Genomic DNA, 19,435 nt, shown 5'->3' with positions numbered 1-19,435 from the left:
GTTCGAGGGACTGACACTGACAGGGGGACTTGTGGATCGCCGAGTGCTGCCGAGTACGCACGCCGCCTGATAGAGATGAAATATTGGGGGACGCGGGCTTGCGATAAAGACGGCGAAATTCGGGTGGGCCATGATGCCGAATGAATGGGCGCCGGCAATATTTGAAAGGAAAAAATGGTAGATCTTGCTTTTAATTAGAGATACTGGAAAAAAATGTCATTTTCTGAATCGTTTTCGTTATTTCAGCGTATAAATAAAGTAAATACCTATTAAATAAAGTGAGTACTCAACTTCGTATAAATCACACTTTTAAATGTCTCCACGCTTAACTGAATTACTTTGATTCCCAATTTTCATGTATTCCTGGTCGAGATTTTTATTTTATTTTTTTGTTTGTTCTAACAGAATAGAGACGTTACATTAAGTACCTGCGCGATTTACATCTTCATTAAATAATTGGAAGAGCTAACCACTAGAACTCTACATTATTTATTACTTACGAGTTTTATTTTAATTTTAAATGTGGGAATATGTACTCCATTTAGACTTTGGAGTAAACTGAATTTTAAATTCTACAGGAAAAAATCATCGTGCTCCAAGTCTACTTTCGAAATTCCTGTCAGTATAAAAAAAGCTATACTTAAGATCAACAAAAAGAGGTCACTTTGTATTTCCATATTCGATTCGGTATTCCTGTTACATTTGACTATCTTTTATCATATAGGGCCACATTATTTAATTAAATGATAGAGCTGAATGTATTGACATTTACCTACATATGATTATGTATCGAGTCGAGTGAAAAAAAATGCGGTTGGCAGCCTGCTTATCAATTTCCATACAGGATTTTATTATATCATCGTCGTATGGAGTTTACTATGGGACTAAGATACCGATTCTGATTTTAATTTCTTATTCTAAAACCGTTATGGATTTGACCTGTCAGATGTCAAAAGAGACACAGATGAAGCGATTATTTTCATATGTCAGTCAAAAAACTTTTTAGAAAACTTTAAAAGTTGTATTACATGTAAGATAGTATTAGGTACTAACATTGACATGTCATTTTGGTAATTTGTTGTATGTAATTTTAATTTAATCTATTAATTTATTATATTTTATACAGTTTTATTAATTAACTAATTTATTTTGTAATATGTTGTTGTATTTGTTGTTTGTTGTTGATGAGATGGTCGAAATAAATGATAATTTAATTTAAAAATATATATGTATTTATTTATTTTTTTTATAGACCTATCGACCACACATTGATTTTTACTTTTTACTAAAAATATACTTGTATTTTTATTTTCTCTTTCAGTTATATAGTATCAGTATGTATGGTCTGATGGAGTGACACAAAAAATTTTTTTTATTTCTAAATTAAGTAGCGGCTCACAAAATATATATATGTTCAAAATTTCATACAAATATATTAACTTACTATACGTTCCGAGTAAACTGGCTGTGACATACGGGCAGACAGACGGACGGACGGATCGACAGACAGACGGGCATGACGAAACTATAAGAATTACGTTTTTGCCATTTTGGCTACGGAAAATTGTATCCCTCCTACAAAAATACGTAAGTACATAAATGATATCAATTCAGATCCGATTTATGAAAACAAGAATATAGTCGGCGCAACGTAAGAACCAATATTTGACACTTATAAATGTGAACCTTATGTGTATTAATGACATTACCTTATGCATTTATATTTCCACTGCAAACCTATTGTGAAAATAATAGTTATTGCCTCAGATACCAGGAAACTTATTATTTCATTTCAAACCATTTTGCAGTGTTTCTCACCTTTTTGTTAACGGCGTCTAATTGGCGGTTTAATATTTACCTTTTTAAGCGAAAAGAATAGCTTATTAACTGACTTCAAGATTTCAAAAGGAGGAGGTTCTCAATTCGGTGTATGTTTTTTTTTAATATTTGTTATTTTGATTTTTTTTTTATCTACAGACAGATATATTACAGATTGGTCCCGTTTTTGCCAAAACCCAGTTTTGGGGGCCTACCGCGAAAACCGAATTCCGCAAATTGCGGGGATCTTTCTCTTTTACTCTCACTAAGACGTAATTAGAGTGACAGAGAAAAATGCCCGCAATTGACGAACTTCGATTTTCACGGTTGTAGCCCTGATGTTGGGATCCATGAGGAATTAATGTGAAAGGCATATATATATTGATTTTTGTATTTTCTTTAACAAATCAAGTATTTACAATTGTAGAAGTGACATTTTATGAAGTGGAACTGCTGATGATGAACAGAACGGAACTCTTCAACGATGCATAGTTCACGTTTGGCAATTTGTTCTCTTTGCATGTTTGTCAAGCAGTTAGGTTTTCAAGGCACATTTTTATATTTCTATCCTATTTCGTTTTTTTAATAATTATCTGGTGCTTTATTTCATGCATGGCATATTTGCATAATTTATTTTGAATACAGTCGAATACCCTATTGCGGGTATCTTACCAGTCAACCATAACGCTGTCTTTTAAATTTCATTGTATGAAAGCCAAAATCAACAATAATCGTTCATTCACCGGTCTCTCTCATTGAAGTCGGTTTTTTTTCTTAAAAATTATTAAATCCAACGAAATAACGGTAATTTTTCGATGAAATTCCATTTCGGGAGAAAACTTTTCCACTAACTACATCTTAACATATCACTTTGATTTTGATGTCGAACGGTTTAGCTTTTTTATAAAAATATTTTATATATATTTTTTTGCCTAAACCTAGTTTTTTATTGTGTCAATAAGATACTAAAAAATCATGGAGAATGGAAAATATTTAGAAGTGGAAAAACGTTTTCTCTTTTTGTATGGACAGTCACGTGCTATACTTACTTCCCTCTCGTGATAAAGCGACCATATGGCCACCGGACGACGGCAAACCTAGATGCAAAAGGTATGGTTTAGGTAAAGGTACATCTTAATTATATAATTATGTTTATACCTATTCCAGCTTCCTAGTACCTAGGTACCTACTTATAATATTTTTCACATAGTTTGGGTTCGGTGACAGCTGTCATCTCAATACAATTTGGCATATTAAGGTTAGAAATTGTATTGAAATTACAGCTGTCACCGAACCTAAGCTATGTGAAAAATATTATAATGATCACTGAGCTCAGTCGCGAATGGACAGACGGTAAAGGGGCCCACTGATTAGTAGTCCGCCGGACGGTATCGGCCTGTCAGTTAGAACAAAAAGTTGACAGCTCCGAACAACTGGCAGACCGATACCGTCCGGCGGACTGCCCCCTTAAGACAGGCAGGTGGACATAAAGAAAGTATGAGAGTTCCTAGTTGAGTGCGAAACCCTACACAAATCAAACATAACTACAGGCAAAACTGTGTTTAAAAAAACCCATAAAGCAGGCCTTGATGTGATTTCATTCTAACATCTTTAATCTTGTCAATTTACGACAAATTATTTGCCGATTCAGTTTATAGAGACATTCTCTGCTGAATAATTTATGAGTAAATTAGTAATTAACTACCTACTTGCCTACTTCGTTACTACCACTATTATCTATGTTTTTAATTATAGGTACTTAACTTACACTAAATAAGAACGTCACGAATGGAGGTATTCGGAGGTCACTATTTACAAACATTTAACATAAAATTAGTTATAACACGCAGATTATCACGGCATCGAGTTTTCAAAAGTACTTCGTGACTCACCTACCTCCACATCTGTGAAGTCAACTGGCCTGGAAAAAAGTAATAATCAGCACAATGTCAAGGATGTAAACAATGTATAAATAGTTGATAAAATTTTTACAATTTTATCTGTCGCAGAGGTGTTTTGAAGACTTCGCGGGAGACATCCTGAAATAACGCGATTTGCAGCGGCGGCGCGCGCGCACCCGCGCGGCGCTGCTGTCGCCCGCGCCTTTCCGACGCCATTTTCACACACGCACCGAGCTTTCCCGCGGACAGGTACGTCAATTTTTTTATCCCACATATTAGAAAAACATCACCACTGAAAAACACCATCAAAATACAACGATCCGCCGACTTAAACACGTATCACCTCTAGTTTAATATACCTACACTGATTTTTACCGCTCATTTAATAACAAGAACAATGACCCAGCACACGTAATACCTAGTTATGTTTTTTATTCTTATTTGCGATTGCTGAATATAAAACTATTAACTGGCGTGTTTAACCAAAGCTCGATAAATCTGTTTACCGTACTCGTCGCCAAATTGCCGATTTCCATGTCAGTAAAATAATTGGAGCTAATAACATCTAAAAGTGAACTATGGAATGTGACCGTCATGTTTGCGTTACATCAACGCATTGACGGACCGTAGTGCACTATCCGACGATTCCGAATGATTAGACAGTGTGTAGCCGTGTTCGAAAGACAATCTATTTGTGTCATCATGTCCTTATTTTTTTAATAGATCACCAAGCATCCCCCGCAGCGGCAGCGCGGCAAGACACGAGTCGTGTCTCAAGCTGCGGCGCCCTACGCACGTGCTCGCCCGTGTCTAGTGACTGTGCACTTACACCAAACTTAATCGTACCTAAATATTCAAATGACTCTAATTCAAAACCTGAGTGAAGCAAAAGGCGAAACAATGGAGGGATCCCCGGCCAAAGAGGACAGCGCCAAGTCCTTGAGGCCCGTGAGAAACAGACGATACACACGGTGAGTGCGCTGACATGACTCAATACTTTCAGCCTGGAGGGATAAGTTTCTTTGTGCGTCACGCACTAACAGAACGAGCATCTTTTATGCAAAAGCCTCTACGAATCGCGAGTGTTTTGTTATTCCTCATGTTTTCACAGCACGTAAACTAATGTCAAACATAAACTTTACTTGGTACTCATACAATTACAGAAGGAGTCTAGTCGCAGGCCAGCGTCCTCAGAAAAGGTTATTCACGCCAGAAATAAAGCGGTATTTAAAGGATTGGCTAGTGCGTCGAAGAGACAATCCCTATCCTAATCGAGAGGAAAAGAAATACCTCGCGGATGAAACAGGCCTTACCTACATTCAGGTACCCGTACCTACATGTTTATTTGTTACATAACTAAGTGATTATCAAGTCTCATTTAAATACGAGCTGCTAAAAAACTTCATGTAATGTATCATGTTTGTGCCTGCCACCAACCTAATTGGAAGCGTGCCAAGAATTGCTATTTGTACATACCTAAATAGGCACTATTTTTGTCACTGCTTTGTTAACCGCAAGATTTGTATTATTTCCAGTTTTTAGTTAGCCAACAATAAATCTTCTTATTTCTTTGCAAAACTTTAACACGGGTACTTTGCGTGGCAGCGCACATTGTTTTTCAAGAATCACAATAAAAGTGACAAGCTTACGGGTTAGAATGAGTTCAATAGAATATTCATTAAATTACAACAGTATAAGTAGGTATATTTTCAAGTACCTACGCTTATTGAACACTTATTTAGTTATAATACCACGTGTAAGACTACCTACTTAGGTACAGAAAATTTCAGACAGCTGAATTTAATTATTTTGAATCATTAAGACGAGAGTGGAGGACCCGCGTGAAATCGCCTTTTCATACAAACGTAGTCCTGATTTTCCTCTCTATATATTAACATTATTGAAAATATACTCAATTTGTTGTAATTCAACCACATCTACGCACGTTTGAATTTTATTTTAACGATTATAAGAGTTAGGAGCATTTAAAAATTTGTATGAAATCTGTTTTTTGCTCCTAATTTTAACAATAATCAGAAATACTAAAAAAGTCAAACGTAAGGGCATAGCTGTGGTTAATATACATCAAATCATGTAAAAATATTTTCCATAATGTCAATAGCCAGTGAGGAAAATGGGGACTACGTTTGTATGGAGAAGCGGCCGTCCGCTTTCCTCTTAAGTCCGCGTTAATTATTACAAAGGGTACACACCCCAGGCCAAAAGTATGGTAACAAGCTTAAATTTTTCATGTGATGGATTTTCATACTCATTGACAATTAGAAAACAAAAGTAAAAATGATAATAGAACATTTGAAAAGTAAACATAAACATAGAAATAACTCAAATTCTGGTTACGACAGTTGCCAGTTCAACATTTTATACGGCAATCAAAAAGGGCAATATGTAATTTTTTCCAATATTTATATATGTTTTCGCAAGTTTTTATTTATAGTATTTTTCAAACTCAATGGGTAGGGTCACAGGTGTGATCTCCATATAATTTGGACTAATTTGGACTGCTTTATGTTTATACATTAAAAGTCAACACTTACCACACAATAAATCATTTATGCAAATTAACATATTACTGCATTTGCTATATAAATCAGCCTCTTGCTCTGTTTCTATGCATTTTTGTTTCCCACGGATATTTTTTAATCTTTTTTTACAAGACTTGCATTTAATGTTTTCCATTTTCCACTACAAAATGCAAAAAACAAATGCAGATAATATTATGTGTCAGATGTTATCAAAGCTGACACGTCATCGTTGATGTACTTCTATCTGTACATATAATGCCAGTGACTACTTATTGGAGAATCGTTTTTTTTTGACATGAAGCACGAACATTTGTGCAAATATTTTTATATGTGTATGTAGTGGAAATTAGTGGCTACTAATGCATATTTTTTTTGGAGGTGTACCTCCGCGAAAAGTAAAAAAAAAATTGGAAGGAAAAAAATATTTTTATTTTTTGCAATGAATTTTAAGGACAGGATGCTGGTAAAAAATATGCATTTTGTAGTTTTTTTTATTGTTATCAAATATATTTTTGTTTGGTTCACGTAACTTGAATCGTTTATAAAATATGACACTTTCAATGATACCCTAATTATTTTACGTTATCCTGAATAACTCGCAAACAAAAGAGAATCGAGGTCTGATGTTAAGCATGGAGGGTCCTTAGGACCTAACAGTACACTACCAGAAATATCGACAAAATCCGTCGTTGGGGGCACTTCTTGTTCGCTTAGCCTGCTAGACCCTTTAATGTATATCTTACTTATTTTTTGTTTCAATAAGTACATTATAAAGTATATTAGGATGTTTTAAAACTTGAGGTTTTTGAGACTCTAGCTTTAAAAACCACAGAGGAAAGAGTCGAGTACGTTTGTATGAAGAAATGACCACTCCTGTTGCCTCTTAACTTAACTCGGGCATTTTGTTTTGTATGTCCGGATGTTCTCCTCTACAGGTCGCAATTCTTAACCGATTCTCGTGAAATTTTGTGACCAGATTTTATGATTTAATAGTTTTTTTGTGTCGATCTAGTTTTAGGAAAATTTTCAAAACACGGAAGTTGACAATGGCATAAAAGCCATCCATATGCTAGTTTTTAAGATTAACTAACAAAATTGTATGAGCTCTGTCGGAAATAAAATGTTTTATTATTATATCTCCTTGGATTTCACGGGCCTATAAATCCCGGTCTTTTGATAGGCTTGCGTGGGGATATAGATCCAACACGTCGAGGCCCCTTGGAGAGCTTTAATGTCATGTAGAACGCCTGCTGGAACCCGTTCATAGACGCAACAATAGACACCCATGAACCGGTCGCAGCAGGTATTGGGACTATTGTAGTAAAAGTGAACAGTATAACGGTCTATGGATTGAAGTTTGGGAAGACAATGAGACTGGGTTATTGCAAAGACGTCCGGACACAACAACGTCCTGCCATAACAATGTTTTCACTAGTTATCGAGGCAGGCGGTGACTGGGCCCTGAAAATGCCTTCGTTATTATTATTATAAAGGACTTAAGCACCAATAGGCGCTTAAAACTATTGTAAGTTCACTGTGATAACGATTCATCGATTTCAGTATTTTCCACTTTCACATTTTCTGAGCTTACCGCGAGGTCTAGCTCACAGAGCCACTGCTTATAATGTATATAGCTCTTTATTTGTTGTGTGTCGTGTCATACTATGTGATGGTTTAGTAGTATATGTGCCTTGTTAAACTTCGAATTAGATGCTCATTGCCATTCGTCGAAGCTTAGATCTCAGACAAAAATTATAAGGTTGTGAGCATATTTGTTGTCATGAGCAGACTGCACTGATCGTAAAACACAGAATATAATTTACTATAGCTAGGTGATCACTGATCCTATTCGTCATTAAATAGTTAATCATTACGATCCTATCTAACGTTATACACTAACAAATTCAGTAAATTACACAAAAAAGGTAGAGCCGTGTAAAGCTGAAGATCAGGCGCGAAACAAATGATTGAATTACAAATTTAAAAAAGCCTCTATGCTTTATTTAATTAGTTATGCCCTTTTCATGTCAAAAATATCTGTAATGTAATCACTTTGGAAAAGCACTGATACTCTTTAAAGTGCTGGATCCATTTCTATCAATCAAACGTAGGTAAGAACCACCACAAGGAAACTCGCTTACACGTAAAAAAACCGCATCAAAATCGATCCAGCCGTCGGAGAGCTACAATGCCACGGACAGACACAGACAGACAGACATTGGCGTCAAACATAAAACACCCCTCCTTTTTATTAAAATATAGTGCAATAAGTTTTATTCTCGATTCTGATAAAATGTTTTCAGTTTTCTAAAACTTTCCCTTTTTGAAATTTCCGCAGATATGCAACTGGTTCGCTAACTGGCGGCGCAAATTGAAAAACGTCAATGCAGATCGAAACCAACAGACATGGGGCCATCTCATCCGCACATACAACGACCGCGCTCAGGGCAACGTGGAGCAGTTCAGCATCAGCTCCGACGACAGCATCTGGAGCGAGCCAGAGCCCACCAGCTCCAACTACGAGTCGATAGACTTCGAGACTGAACACGACAGCCCGGAACCACACTACCAAGAGGACTCTGACTCCTCCACAAATTCTAAAGAGAAATGCGAATTTTTCAATAACAATACCTATAGCGAGCAGCAAGAATGTCTCGGGGAGTCGAAGAAAATCACGAGTCCGTTACTCCTTAGCAAGTGGTTGGAGAGCGCAGCGAGGTTTCAGCCGAGTGAGATGAACTACTCATGGTGGGCGGACGGGAAGCGGCGGCGGGTAGAGGCGCGCCCTCAGCGGGTCGTTAACACCGCGAGGCACGACCGGGACGAGGTGGAGGCGGCGGTGGCCCTCACTGCCCTCGCCAGCGCCACCACGCGCCTCACTGCCCCGTAGAGTGTTCGCACTTACCACAACTCATTTATGTGATTTTCTTCACTCCGCACAATGCATTGATATGTGCTACTTGATTGATTAAGTGTCCTGTGCTGACATAATACGACACCTTTCCCATGAGCTCTTTCAGAAACAAATTATAGGACTTTGACAAGAACGATTTGGGGAGAAGCGTATTTTAAATTAAACTTAGGTATTTGCAACCTTTACCGCTTCAAAAAACTTACGTATAATAGATACCTATTTCTCCAGTCAATTACTATTTTAGTACTAATAAATTATATTTAAGGCGGTTATGACACTGGCGCCGCAACTGAACGCGGAGACGGCGTGGCGGCACAGCGTTCGGTTGCGGCTCCAGGCCTCATTGCCGTAAGGATTTCCAACGAGACTATTTGACGCAATGTTTTTTAATTCGCCTACTTTGGTGTCTTACTGCTGGGCAAAGGCTTCCCCTCGTTTTCTGCCCTCGACCCTGCCATCGGTATTTCTCCACCATTTGGGGTTAGAATGCGTCCAAGTCGACCCGCCATCTCCTTTTCGGTCTGATTGTAAACAATCAGTAACCATTTTGGCTCACATTTCCGGGAGCAGGTGGCAGACATGTCCAGCCCAGTCTCACTTAAGCTTAGCGGTTTTGACACCTACATCTATAACTCTAGTTCTGGAGCGTACTTGTTTCTGATTCGATTAGTTCTATATCGCTCGCTAGCGAACCTTGAGTTTCAATTTTAAAGCCTCGGTTGATAACCAAGTTTTTGCTCCGTAGGTTAGGATGGGCAGTATGTACAAGAGAAGGTCGCCCTTCATTAGAACTTTCATGGACCAGAAGCTCTTCCAGGCGTTCCCAATACGTCTACCGATTTCGATAGTTTGCCTGTTCTCGAAGGATGCTATCTGACCCAAGTAAAACGTACTCGTCGACATATTGTATATCCTGCCCATCTACTATGTTTAGCTTATTGGTCATCAACTGAGTTTTCGCTCTATTCATTCAATTTGTGTGTGAGTGAACAATTTCGGAGAAGATATGGGACTTTTCTATTATTTGATTAAGAGTTTGGAGATGGTCTTGGTTAGTGGTGGAGAAGCTAGGTCGAAATCCGGCTTGTTCGGGTGGCTGATTTGTCCAGCAATGGGGCAGTTATATTCTTTATTATTATTTTAATTAATAATAGAACATTTTAACTTGTTTACCTAATTTGTTACTATGCCTATAGCATAACACGCAATTTAAAGTCCTTTCCTAACTCAGGGTAGGTTTTGTATTAGAAAAAAGAAGGATATTCCTTAAGAAAGGGCAAAGATTCCATAAAATTTCACTCAGTTTTATTAAAACGAATAATTTAGCTTCAATCATAGACTTTACTTTTGAAGTGTATATAGTGTCTAAGCTAATTCTGTTGTTCAATACTTGCACTTGTAATGTCCAATGTAAAATAAACCTTAAAAGGCTCAACAGTTCAACTCCGCAACTGTACACGACGAAAATTATAGATACCTACAGAATTTCGATCTAAGAAACTTTACCCTTCTTGACTTGATTGTACTTTAATTTATAACCTGCTAATGTGATCGCAATTGGTTTGTGTGTCTAAGTACGTCGGTGACTGCTGTATTCAAATATCTTTAGTCTAGGCTTTTATTACCTATAAGAATGTTACGATTTTATCAAAGATGTGTGATATATGTAAGTAATTACTGTTGAGTTCACAAAATAACTATTTGGAAATATTTATCAGTATAAGCCGGGTCCACACAGAGCGAGCATACGCGCGAGGCAGCAGGATTTGCCACGCGCGTATGCTTGCTCTGTGGACCCGGCTATTGGTGAAAATTTACTAGATAATAGATATCTAGTAAATTTTCACCAATAGCCGATAAAAAAATTCATGACTACTTATATCTAAATTTATGTGCCATTTAAAATAAGATTTGCTCAACTTAACTTTAGCCTGAGTGATACTGCCTATTGCCTTAATGTTTTACATATATGGGTAGATTAGGTCATTTTCGTTGTTTAATTGATCTCTTTTAGATTAGACATTAAGTTTTAATGTAAATTTAACACCTGCCAAAGATTGCGTTTAAAGTTCCACATTTATTATAAAAATAATAAATTTAATGTGTCTGAGCATTTTCTTTGATCTTTAACTACAAAACATATGAAGATTACACATCAATTACAAGAAGCAAATACGGGAGTCCACACAGAGCGACCATACGCGCGAGGCAATTTCCTCGCGCGTATGTTCGCTCTGTGTGGACCCGCCTATTTAAGAGCTGGATGATTAACAATCAGGTGTAGTATCACCACTCTCAGCCTTTATACTTCCACTTGAGAGCCCATGCTTGCCCATTGCAGATTAGGTACATACATACTTTATAATTTCTTTATAGATATACGAGGGCTAATCCGAAAGTTGTTAGTTGCTCCGGCTCTACGCATGCGATTAAAATTTTATTTATACTATTGTGAGGGATTTTTCAGTGCTTATTACAGTGGTGTAAATACATTTTTAGAAAACGCTTATTTTTGTTTTTATTTTATTTTTAATTCGACGCGTCGAAGCCTAACCATCAGTCATGAAAATCAGTAATTGAGACTCCATATGTGCTGTCATTTTATAGACAGTTTTTGTAAAAAAAAAAAAAAACAAGTTTTTTAGGTGCTACTAATGATGAATCTCGGCCGTTCTTTTACGTATAAATCGTTTTGATTGAGTAAATATTAATATGACTTAATAGGTGTCAACAATGAGTCCTTTCATTAAAAGTAAAAATTTCAGATATTTAAAAAAATACATATATGCATATAAGATTATTTATAGATTTATACATTGGAAATAGCAGAAGGAAGATAATAATTAGACCCGGGTAAATTTAAGTTCGATTTTCAAATATTTCAATACGAAATTCATTTAATTGATCCCAAAATTGCCGTTTTTTCTAAGCAAACCGTAACCCCAAACAAAACAGCTTTCAGTTAAAAATATATAATAAAAAAACTATTTGCATTAATTTAAAAAAAGTTATGGCCATAAGTAGCATTGAAATATCCCTCACAATAGTATAAATAATTTTTTTATCGCATGAGTAGAGTCGGAGCAACTAACAACTTTCGGATCAGCCCTCGTACTTTACAGTTTCAATTCAATCTACCAAATACTTTCTCTAGTTACTGTGCAAGAGAGATAATTAGATTTTAATATAGGTTGTAGTCATTTTAAGTTAAAACCACATTACAAGCTAGCATACACTGGACCTAAGAGCAACTTGAAGAGCAATGGTGAAGAGGGTCCACAGTCGTCACATCCCTCCACTATGAGGATATGACAAGGAAGACTCATTTTAAGTACCTACCCACTGTTTTAGACACTGGGTAGGTTATGTAGAATTTGTGTATATTATTCTTACATTTCTGAAATTTTCCCGCAATAGGTAAAAGAATAAGGTATATAAAAATAAAAAGTAAAGTTAAATTACCTTTTAATGCATCTAAACTGCTCTTATATTTCAATTACTTCTCTATTAATTATTCTAGGATTGTTCCTGACTTTCCGCAGGTTGTTCTGATTTGTTCTGAAGTTCCACATGTTGGTCGAGGTTTGAGACAAACATTTGCTGGGACTGGTTCAGTTGTCCCACAAGACTGGATCCTGCACTTTGTAGGATGGAACACAGTTGACTTCTAGCTACATCCAAGTTGGGTAGTTTGCTGAACTCAACCAACTCATTCTTGGACATTAATCTGTCCTGAATGATCCCCGCTGTAAGAAGATTGAATGATATAAGAATATTGTAGAAAGATTAAAAACTTAAAAGGTTTTATCTGCTTAGCTTAATGGGATTGTCTGATGTTTGTCCATTTGAAAACTAGTTAGAACAGAAATCAATTCTATGACAGTATGACTTTCAGATGCATATGGAGCGATAATATACCAAAAGATATCTTATAGCAAGGCATCTTACGATATATTTTACGTACCATTTGACTGAGTCCACACAGAAAGCTATTATATATATTTTGGTATCTTACGATATTTTATAGCCAGGTATCTTAAGATACACTTATAATATCGGTATATTACAATATATTTTTTGATGAAATATATTTTATCTATCTCAGAATGTAGGTGGTAGACAGAGAGCAATACATATTTTAGAATTGATGTGTGTGGTGCTTAGACATACTATAAGATATCTGTTGGTATCTGTCCTTACTTATGGTATATTATATTATTGCTCCGTCTGTGATGCACTTTACACAATGGATAATCTAATCATAACTATAATATCACCCACTAGATTCATAATATGACCTATGAGCGATGACCCATCAATTAATCAAACCTTTAAAACATTAATTATAAAAACATACCCATGATCACCAGTTGTGGAGCTTTCTTCATAATATTAAACATCTTTGCAACACTTGCAGGTTGACCAAATATTATTTCTTGGTGAGAAGTAAACAAATGATTGACAGCTTCATATCGTGTTCCCTTAGTAGCCATGGACACAATTTTTTTGCCATATGTCCTCAAATGCATGTCATTCTTCTTCAATGCAGCAAATATTGGCATTTTGTCCTCCATGGGAATAGAATTTTTGTGAAGAAATACAACCATTTTGGAAGTGTTGAACCAATTTAAGCACTCTCTGGCTAAAATGCGTTCGAAGGGATTATCAATCTCCTTACTTCTTCTCTTCTCCCCCCGATCACACAGTGCAATATCAGGCATCGAATTCTTTGGTGGTACATACCAAGGCTTTGTCAAATCAATCAGTAATTGCCTCTCGAAATGGGGCTTTCTAGGTTTCTGGATGTTAATCTTTCCTCTGAATCGGCGTGCCAACAGGAATGGTGTTTGAATTTGCAATAGACCTGTAAACACGAGAAACAAATTAGACCTGATCAATCAAACGTAAACGGTAACACAGATGCGAGTGCAGTTAATTATTACCTCTGTTCACTGAAGCCATTTTAAGATCTTTGTATAATTATTAAAGGATATTCATTTCACAACAACCTAACCTAAAACCAAATGTATTGACAATTTACCAAAATGAGAAAATGACACTGACATGGACATAAGCCAGCATCAGTGTTGTCACATACAATTTTGCCGAAGTGGTAGAACAGGTAGCAAAAATAGTTAGAAATGGGTGGTTTTAAAATGAAAAACAGGTAGATGTATCAATCAAAGCTAAAATGTTTCAAATTTATTTATTTATTTTTGTTATTAGTTTTTAATATTGTGATGTTAGTACACACTGGCCAGCATATCCAGTATCCACATTAAAAGATTCATTATTATTATTATGCTCTCTAAAGCGTTTCAAAATAAAGCTTGAACAGTTGAGGAAAAAACAGTATTGCCATTATAAATAATATATCTAAAATCAGGGAAAGTTTAATAATTATAATCATATCATTTATTGCAAACCAGCTACAGATACATTAGGTATAATACCTTTAGTGAATATGCACTATTTTAGATACAATATAAATTTTACCACATGAAGTTGAAGCTCTTAATTAATACATTTGCTTATTGTGACTGGAATATATTAAGTTCAGAATCTTATGGACTTTTTAGTTTGTATAATGGTATCCCAAAAGTTAAAAAAATGTGATAAATTTGACTTTTGATAATTCACATTCGCATGTGGACAATCTAATTTCTTAATAAGTTTCTTTGAATAGAGAATTACTGAATTAGTGTTATTACCCATACTTGCGTTACTTAGTAATCATTTATTTAGCGTAATTATAGTGAATACAACTCACTGGTATAAGTTAAATAATTAAGGTTAGTAAGGAAAGTTTTCGAAGTCATTCCATGAGTGTTTTGATATTTCACAATATTAAGAAACATTATTTTCACCACTTTTAGTTCTAAACAAATGCATTCGAGGCACGTGTACTAAAAGGCATTACATTAAATTGCAGAACAATGAGAGGTTACCAAGAGGACACTCCGCCGTCGTCAATCAGCGGCGACGAAATCGCCGGCATGGACGAAGAAGAAGCTGTATTCTTAGGCTACTTGGACGAGATGGATGAGCTGGTAGACGACAACATGGAGGAGGTTACTGACCAGGAAGAGGAGGATACAGATATGGAGCCTCCAAAAGATCTCTCCATACTCGTTTTTAACAAACATGTTGGTTCAGTCTTCTGTTGCGACCTCCACCCAAGCGGAAAGTTAGCTGTGACGGGAGGAGAGGATGACAAAGCCTTTGTCTGGTCTGTACAGACAGGAAAAGTTGTCTTTGAATGCACTGGACACAAAGATTCAGTTATTTTTGTTGGCTTCAGTTTTGATGGTGCCTACCTTGCTACAGCTGACATGTCTGGTTTGATTAAAGTATGGAAATGTAATTTAGAAGAAAACCAACAAGAGCCATGGCCTATTGCATTTGAATTTGAAGCAGAAGACTTGACTTTTGGCTTGTGGCATTTTGCAGCCAGGGTTCTTATCTGTGGAGCTGTGTCTGGGGATATTTATGTGTTTAAAATACCTTCCGGTGACATTAAAGTTTTGCAAGGTCATAACACTAGAGTGGAATGTGCTAAGGCGAGTTTAATTTTTTTTTATAGGTACTCTTTATTTTTCAGATTAGATTTTTTTACTTCAAAAGTAGTGGTAATATTTTTCCTTCAAAATTAAATCTGAGTAACTATGCACTGAATTTTAGTGTTGTTTACATATTATTGTGCCCCAATAAGTGTCGTAAAAAGCCTAGAATTTCAGAAAAAAAAAACAGGCTATGTAATTTAAGTTCACAAGGTAGATTTTTTTTTCAAACTAACAGGAATGTAACTTAAACATGATTTAAGTTCCACTTTAATGTGCAAGTCAAAATGAAAATCCCCGTAGATAACATCAAGGTGTTACGCTGCAGTAATTAAAGAATGCATTATCTACTTTTTGTGGTTGTTGTAAGTAGAGATTACAATATTGTTAATACTGAATGATAATAATGTGCTGCATCATGCACAAACATTGATAATTTTTACTAAATAACACAAATATAAATCACAATGCAGAGGGGGCCAACCAGCAACCAACAAAATGAAAGCTAAAATGTGCCTGCACTCAGTAGAAATTTAGGATGCAGGGCAATTTTGTCATTTTCCTTTCTATAACTCTTGCATTTTCATGCAATACAGAGGCAGATAACCAAATTTCTATTTTCATGGTAAGGCCTGAAGTTCTTGATCTAATATATTTATTTAGTAATAATCAACTGTTAATTATGCTTCCAGATGTTCAAAGACGGAGTCCGCTTAGCTGCTGGTTATGATGATGGTGCAGTGAAGGTGTGGGATCTTAAGACAAATGCAGTTCTTCATCAAATTCAGGCCAATGTCCATGATATGAGGGTAACAGCTATTGACACACATCCAGAGAATAATATTATGGCATCTATATCTAGTGATGGTAAGATTACTAATAATTTCATCGCAGTAAAATAAATATCCACAAAACCTTGTATTTATATTTTCGTTCATAAGAACGAATTGCATCTATCGATAATGCAATAGTGCTTGATTAAAAACCAACAGTAAGTGTAAGGCAACACCAGAATCTAGTAAATAAAGAAGACTAAACCCTCTTACCATAATATTATTTTACAATTTAGGGATTTGGTTATGAAAACTGCCACCCTACTGCTATTTATAATTGTAAAATGTAAAATTGGACATGACTGAACACAATTATAGTCACGAAAATAGATTGAAAGATAAAGCATTTTGAGCCCTTAGAAAATGTTTAAAAGAATATTTAAAAAGTTTAAAAATGTTAAAACTACATTTTAAAATGCTTCTATAATGTCTTAGTTGTACTTTTGTGCTTATTACAGTGGCCAGGAAATTCGGATTTTATGTTTAGAATTAATAATAGCAAACAAGTTGACAGATTTTATATAGATAAAGGTAAAATTGAAAAATAGTAAATGGCACACGGTGTGTGTTGTATGAAGGCTTGAATATTTTGAAGGGTGGGCGGTCAAAACCAATAAGTCACGCAAATTGGTTTTTGGAATTGGAACCTTATGTGACATGTGTAGAGTTCTTATTCAAAAGACAAACTATCTGGACTTACTGGGATTGACCACTCACCCGTTAATTTACTAGTGTCGGCTTATACCTTTGGTTCATGTGAGATGTTAAAACATTGCTTCTTAAGAGTTATCTAACACTATTACTTTACTTATCTTTTTTTACAGGTAAAGTTATTCTGGTCACATCAAGTAATGGCAAAGTTGTGGGGCAACTGCAAGCAGATAATGATTTAGAAACAGTTGCCTTTGCTCAAGATCCACAATTAGGATTGTTTGCATTAGGTATGTAATTTTGGATGTACCAATCCTCATTTTTTATTAAAGGTGCAAATAAGCATATCCCTCAAGAATACTATTACTAAAATTCAGGGATTCAGATGTTTCCACTCCTATCTTGTTTTGTTGATTGTATTTTTGTTCTTGCATTCGGAAGTATTTAGTATCAACTTGTTAAATTAAATATTAATGGTTCGTCTTGTACATTCTACAGGTACCTTAAATGGTGAAGTCGGTATATGGGACACAGCAAGACAGATGGTCCGTCATCAATGCACCAAATCTGACGATGAATCAATTGTAGGAGTTACCAAGATGATATGGGTGAAAGACCATCTTGTTACTGGGTGTCTTGACGGAGCCATTCGGGTATATCAGGGAAGATCTGGTGAAAAGGTGCTCCAATTGACTGGCCACAGATCAGAAGTCCTAGATTTATGTTTCAATGAAAATGAAAATGTAATACTGACTACGTCAGATGACGGAACAGCTAGGATATTTAAATATGAAATAAATAAAGATAAGGATTAATTTTATTGTTGTTTTTAATTATATTGGACACATTGCGGCGAATGAAAACCTAAAGAATTTGCCACATGGGCTGACCCGGAAACCGTATGAATAACATAACGCTCAGCGTATTCACGTAACAGGATCCGGATCTTAAAATTGGCTTCAGGCATGATTTTTTTTTTGAAGGCTTCATTGTTTGTACTTTCCATGAGATTAAAATGTTTCTACTAAACCTACTATCTATTGTACCCCAGAAACTTCCTAAAATTCATAGATCAAATTTAATACTAAGAATTTCACAAAATATCGTCAAATAAAACAAAAAAAACAATTGTATAAAAAATACTAGTCTAGATTGTTTTTTAGAATAAATTCTAAATGTCAAACAAAATAAAAACAACAAAGAAAGAACATACATTGGAATATCCATTTCATCATCATTAATCAAATATAATAAATAATCATTTCGAATCACAATTAATCCCACGTTGTTTTATCATTCATGTTGTCTTGTGTGTTATATATTATAATAAGTTTTTGCCTTATATGATTCTTAAATTTATTATTTGATAATTCAGTAATATGATTTGGAAGTTTATTATAAAATCTCACACAATTACCCATGAATGATTTTTTAATTTTATGGAGCCGAGTAAAGGGCACTGCGAGCTTGTGTTATTTACGTACGCCGTAAAAAAATGCTAGTAAGTGTATAGATAGATTCTGTACATTTTTCTTTCTCAATTATTGTCATTATAACAAAGAATCTGCTAAAAGTTATATACATATGGGTATAAATTTAGTCTAATTTTAAATTTTTGGATGAATATCGTGTTTTTAAATTTGTTTACTGAACAAAATAGTTATTTGTGCAACAAGAGAGGAAAGATGGTTTTTCTTGCAAATATTGATTTTGAGTCAAGTTTCGAGGGACTCAAAAACACGAGATGTAAAATAACTTTACTCTCTTGTGACACATACAACTTTTCACCTCAGTAGTGAGAAAATATTCAAGGTTAAAAAAATTCAACATCAAGTAATGTTAACCGCATTTCTTTACATTCATGAATGAAAAGCATCATCATTATGACGAAAGCTCCTAGAAATATTATTGTATTCATGGCCTTCACTAAATTAAAAAGCTACTTTGTCTCACTCCCTGGAGTGACGAAAGTAGACTTGTTTGAACTGCTGAGGTGAAAAACATTTTTCATGCATGTAGTTGTAGCCCATTATGCAATACAAGCTTTACTTTTACACCCCCCGCTCCGTCTGCAATATACAAGTTAAATTTAAACCAATTTCAGATTAAGTTCAATACAACTGTATGTTAAATGGCGCCATTCCGTGTATTAAAAATCCTGAATAACGCTGTTAAGATTTTCCTGGGGACAATAAGACTAGATAGATACACATTT

At 35.4% G+C, this 19,435-nt stretch overlaps 3 protein-coding genes across 4 annotated transcripts in view; 2 read left to right on the top strand and 1 right to left on the bottom strand.

Moving 5' to 3' along the window:
* The first annotated feature begins 600 nt into the window (after positions 1 to 600).
* LOC133517897 (homeobox protein Mohawk) lies at positions 601 to 11,287 on the top strand. 2 transcript variants are annotated; one of them, XM_061851368.1, is made up of 5 exons: positions 601 to 618; positions 3,828 to 3,968; positions 4,443 to 4,690; positions 4,883 to 5,042; positions 8,601 to 11,287. In XM_061851368.1, the coding sequence occupies exons 3-5, from the start codon at positions 4,578 to 4,580 to the stop codon at positions 9,150 to 9,152; spliced, it is 825 nt and encodes a 274-aa protein (XP_061707352.1). In that variant the 5' UTR covers positions 601 to 618; positions 3,828 to 3,968; positions 4,443 to 4,577; the 3' UTR covers positions 9,153 to 11,287. The 2 variants fall into 2 exon arrangements, with proteins under 2 accessions (XP_061707352.1, XP_061707353.1); XM_061851369.1 differs by lacking the exon at positions 601 to 618 and having other exon boundaries at positions 1,214 to 3,968.
* Positions 11,288 to 12,624: 1,337 nt separating this feature from the next.
* Positions 12,625 to 19,435, bottom strand: part of LOC133517899 (large ribosomal subunit protein uL10m) — a 147,984-nt gene continuing 141,173 nt past the window's right edge. Inside the window, exons 2-4 of the mRNA XM_061851371.1 lie at positions 14,120 to 14,204; positions 13,534 to 14,040; positions 12,625 to 12,922 (exon numbers count right to left, since the gene is read on the bottom strand). Of these exons, the coding sequence (XP_061707355.1) occupies positions 12,693 to 12,922; positions 13,534 to 14,040; positions 14,120 to 14,138 (756 nt within the window). The 5' untranslated portion in view covers positions 14,139 to 14,204 and the 3' untranslated portion in view covers positions 12,625 to 12,692. The remainder of the gene's footprint in view (positions 12,923 to 13,533; positions 14,041 to 14,119; positions 14,205 to 19,435) is intronic.
* Positions 14,768 to 18,040, top strand: LOC133517866 (angio-associated migratory cell protein). Its single transcript, XM_061851326.1, has 5 exons — positions 14,768 to 14,968; positions 15,109 to 15,736; positions 16,429 to 16,603; positions 17,394 to 17,510; positions 17,719 to 18,040. Exons 2-5 carry the CDS (start codon positions 15,113 to 15,115, stop codon positions 18,033 to 18,035), a joined length of 1,233 nt encoding a protein of 410 aa, XP_061707310.1. The 5' UTR covers positions 14,768 to 14,968; positions 15,109 to 15,112; the 3' UTR covers positions 18,036 to 18,040.

This window comes from Cydia pomonella, chromosome 5 (assembly GCF_033807575.1).
Source record: "Cydia pomonella isolate Wapato2018A chromosome 5, ilCydPomo1, whole genome shotgun sequence".
Taxonomy (NCBI): domain Eukaryota; kingdom Metazoa; phylum Arthropoda; class Insecta; order Lepidoptera; family Tortricidae; genus Cydia; species Cydia pomonella.
Note: the sequence above shows the minus strand (reverse complement) of the source record. Positions and strands in the feature narration are given on the sequence as shown.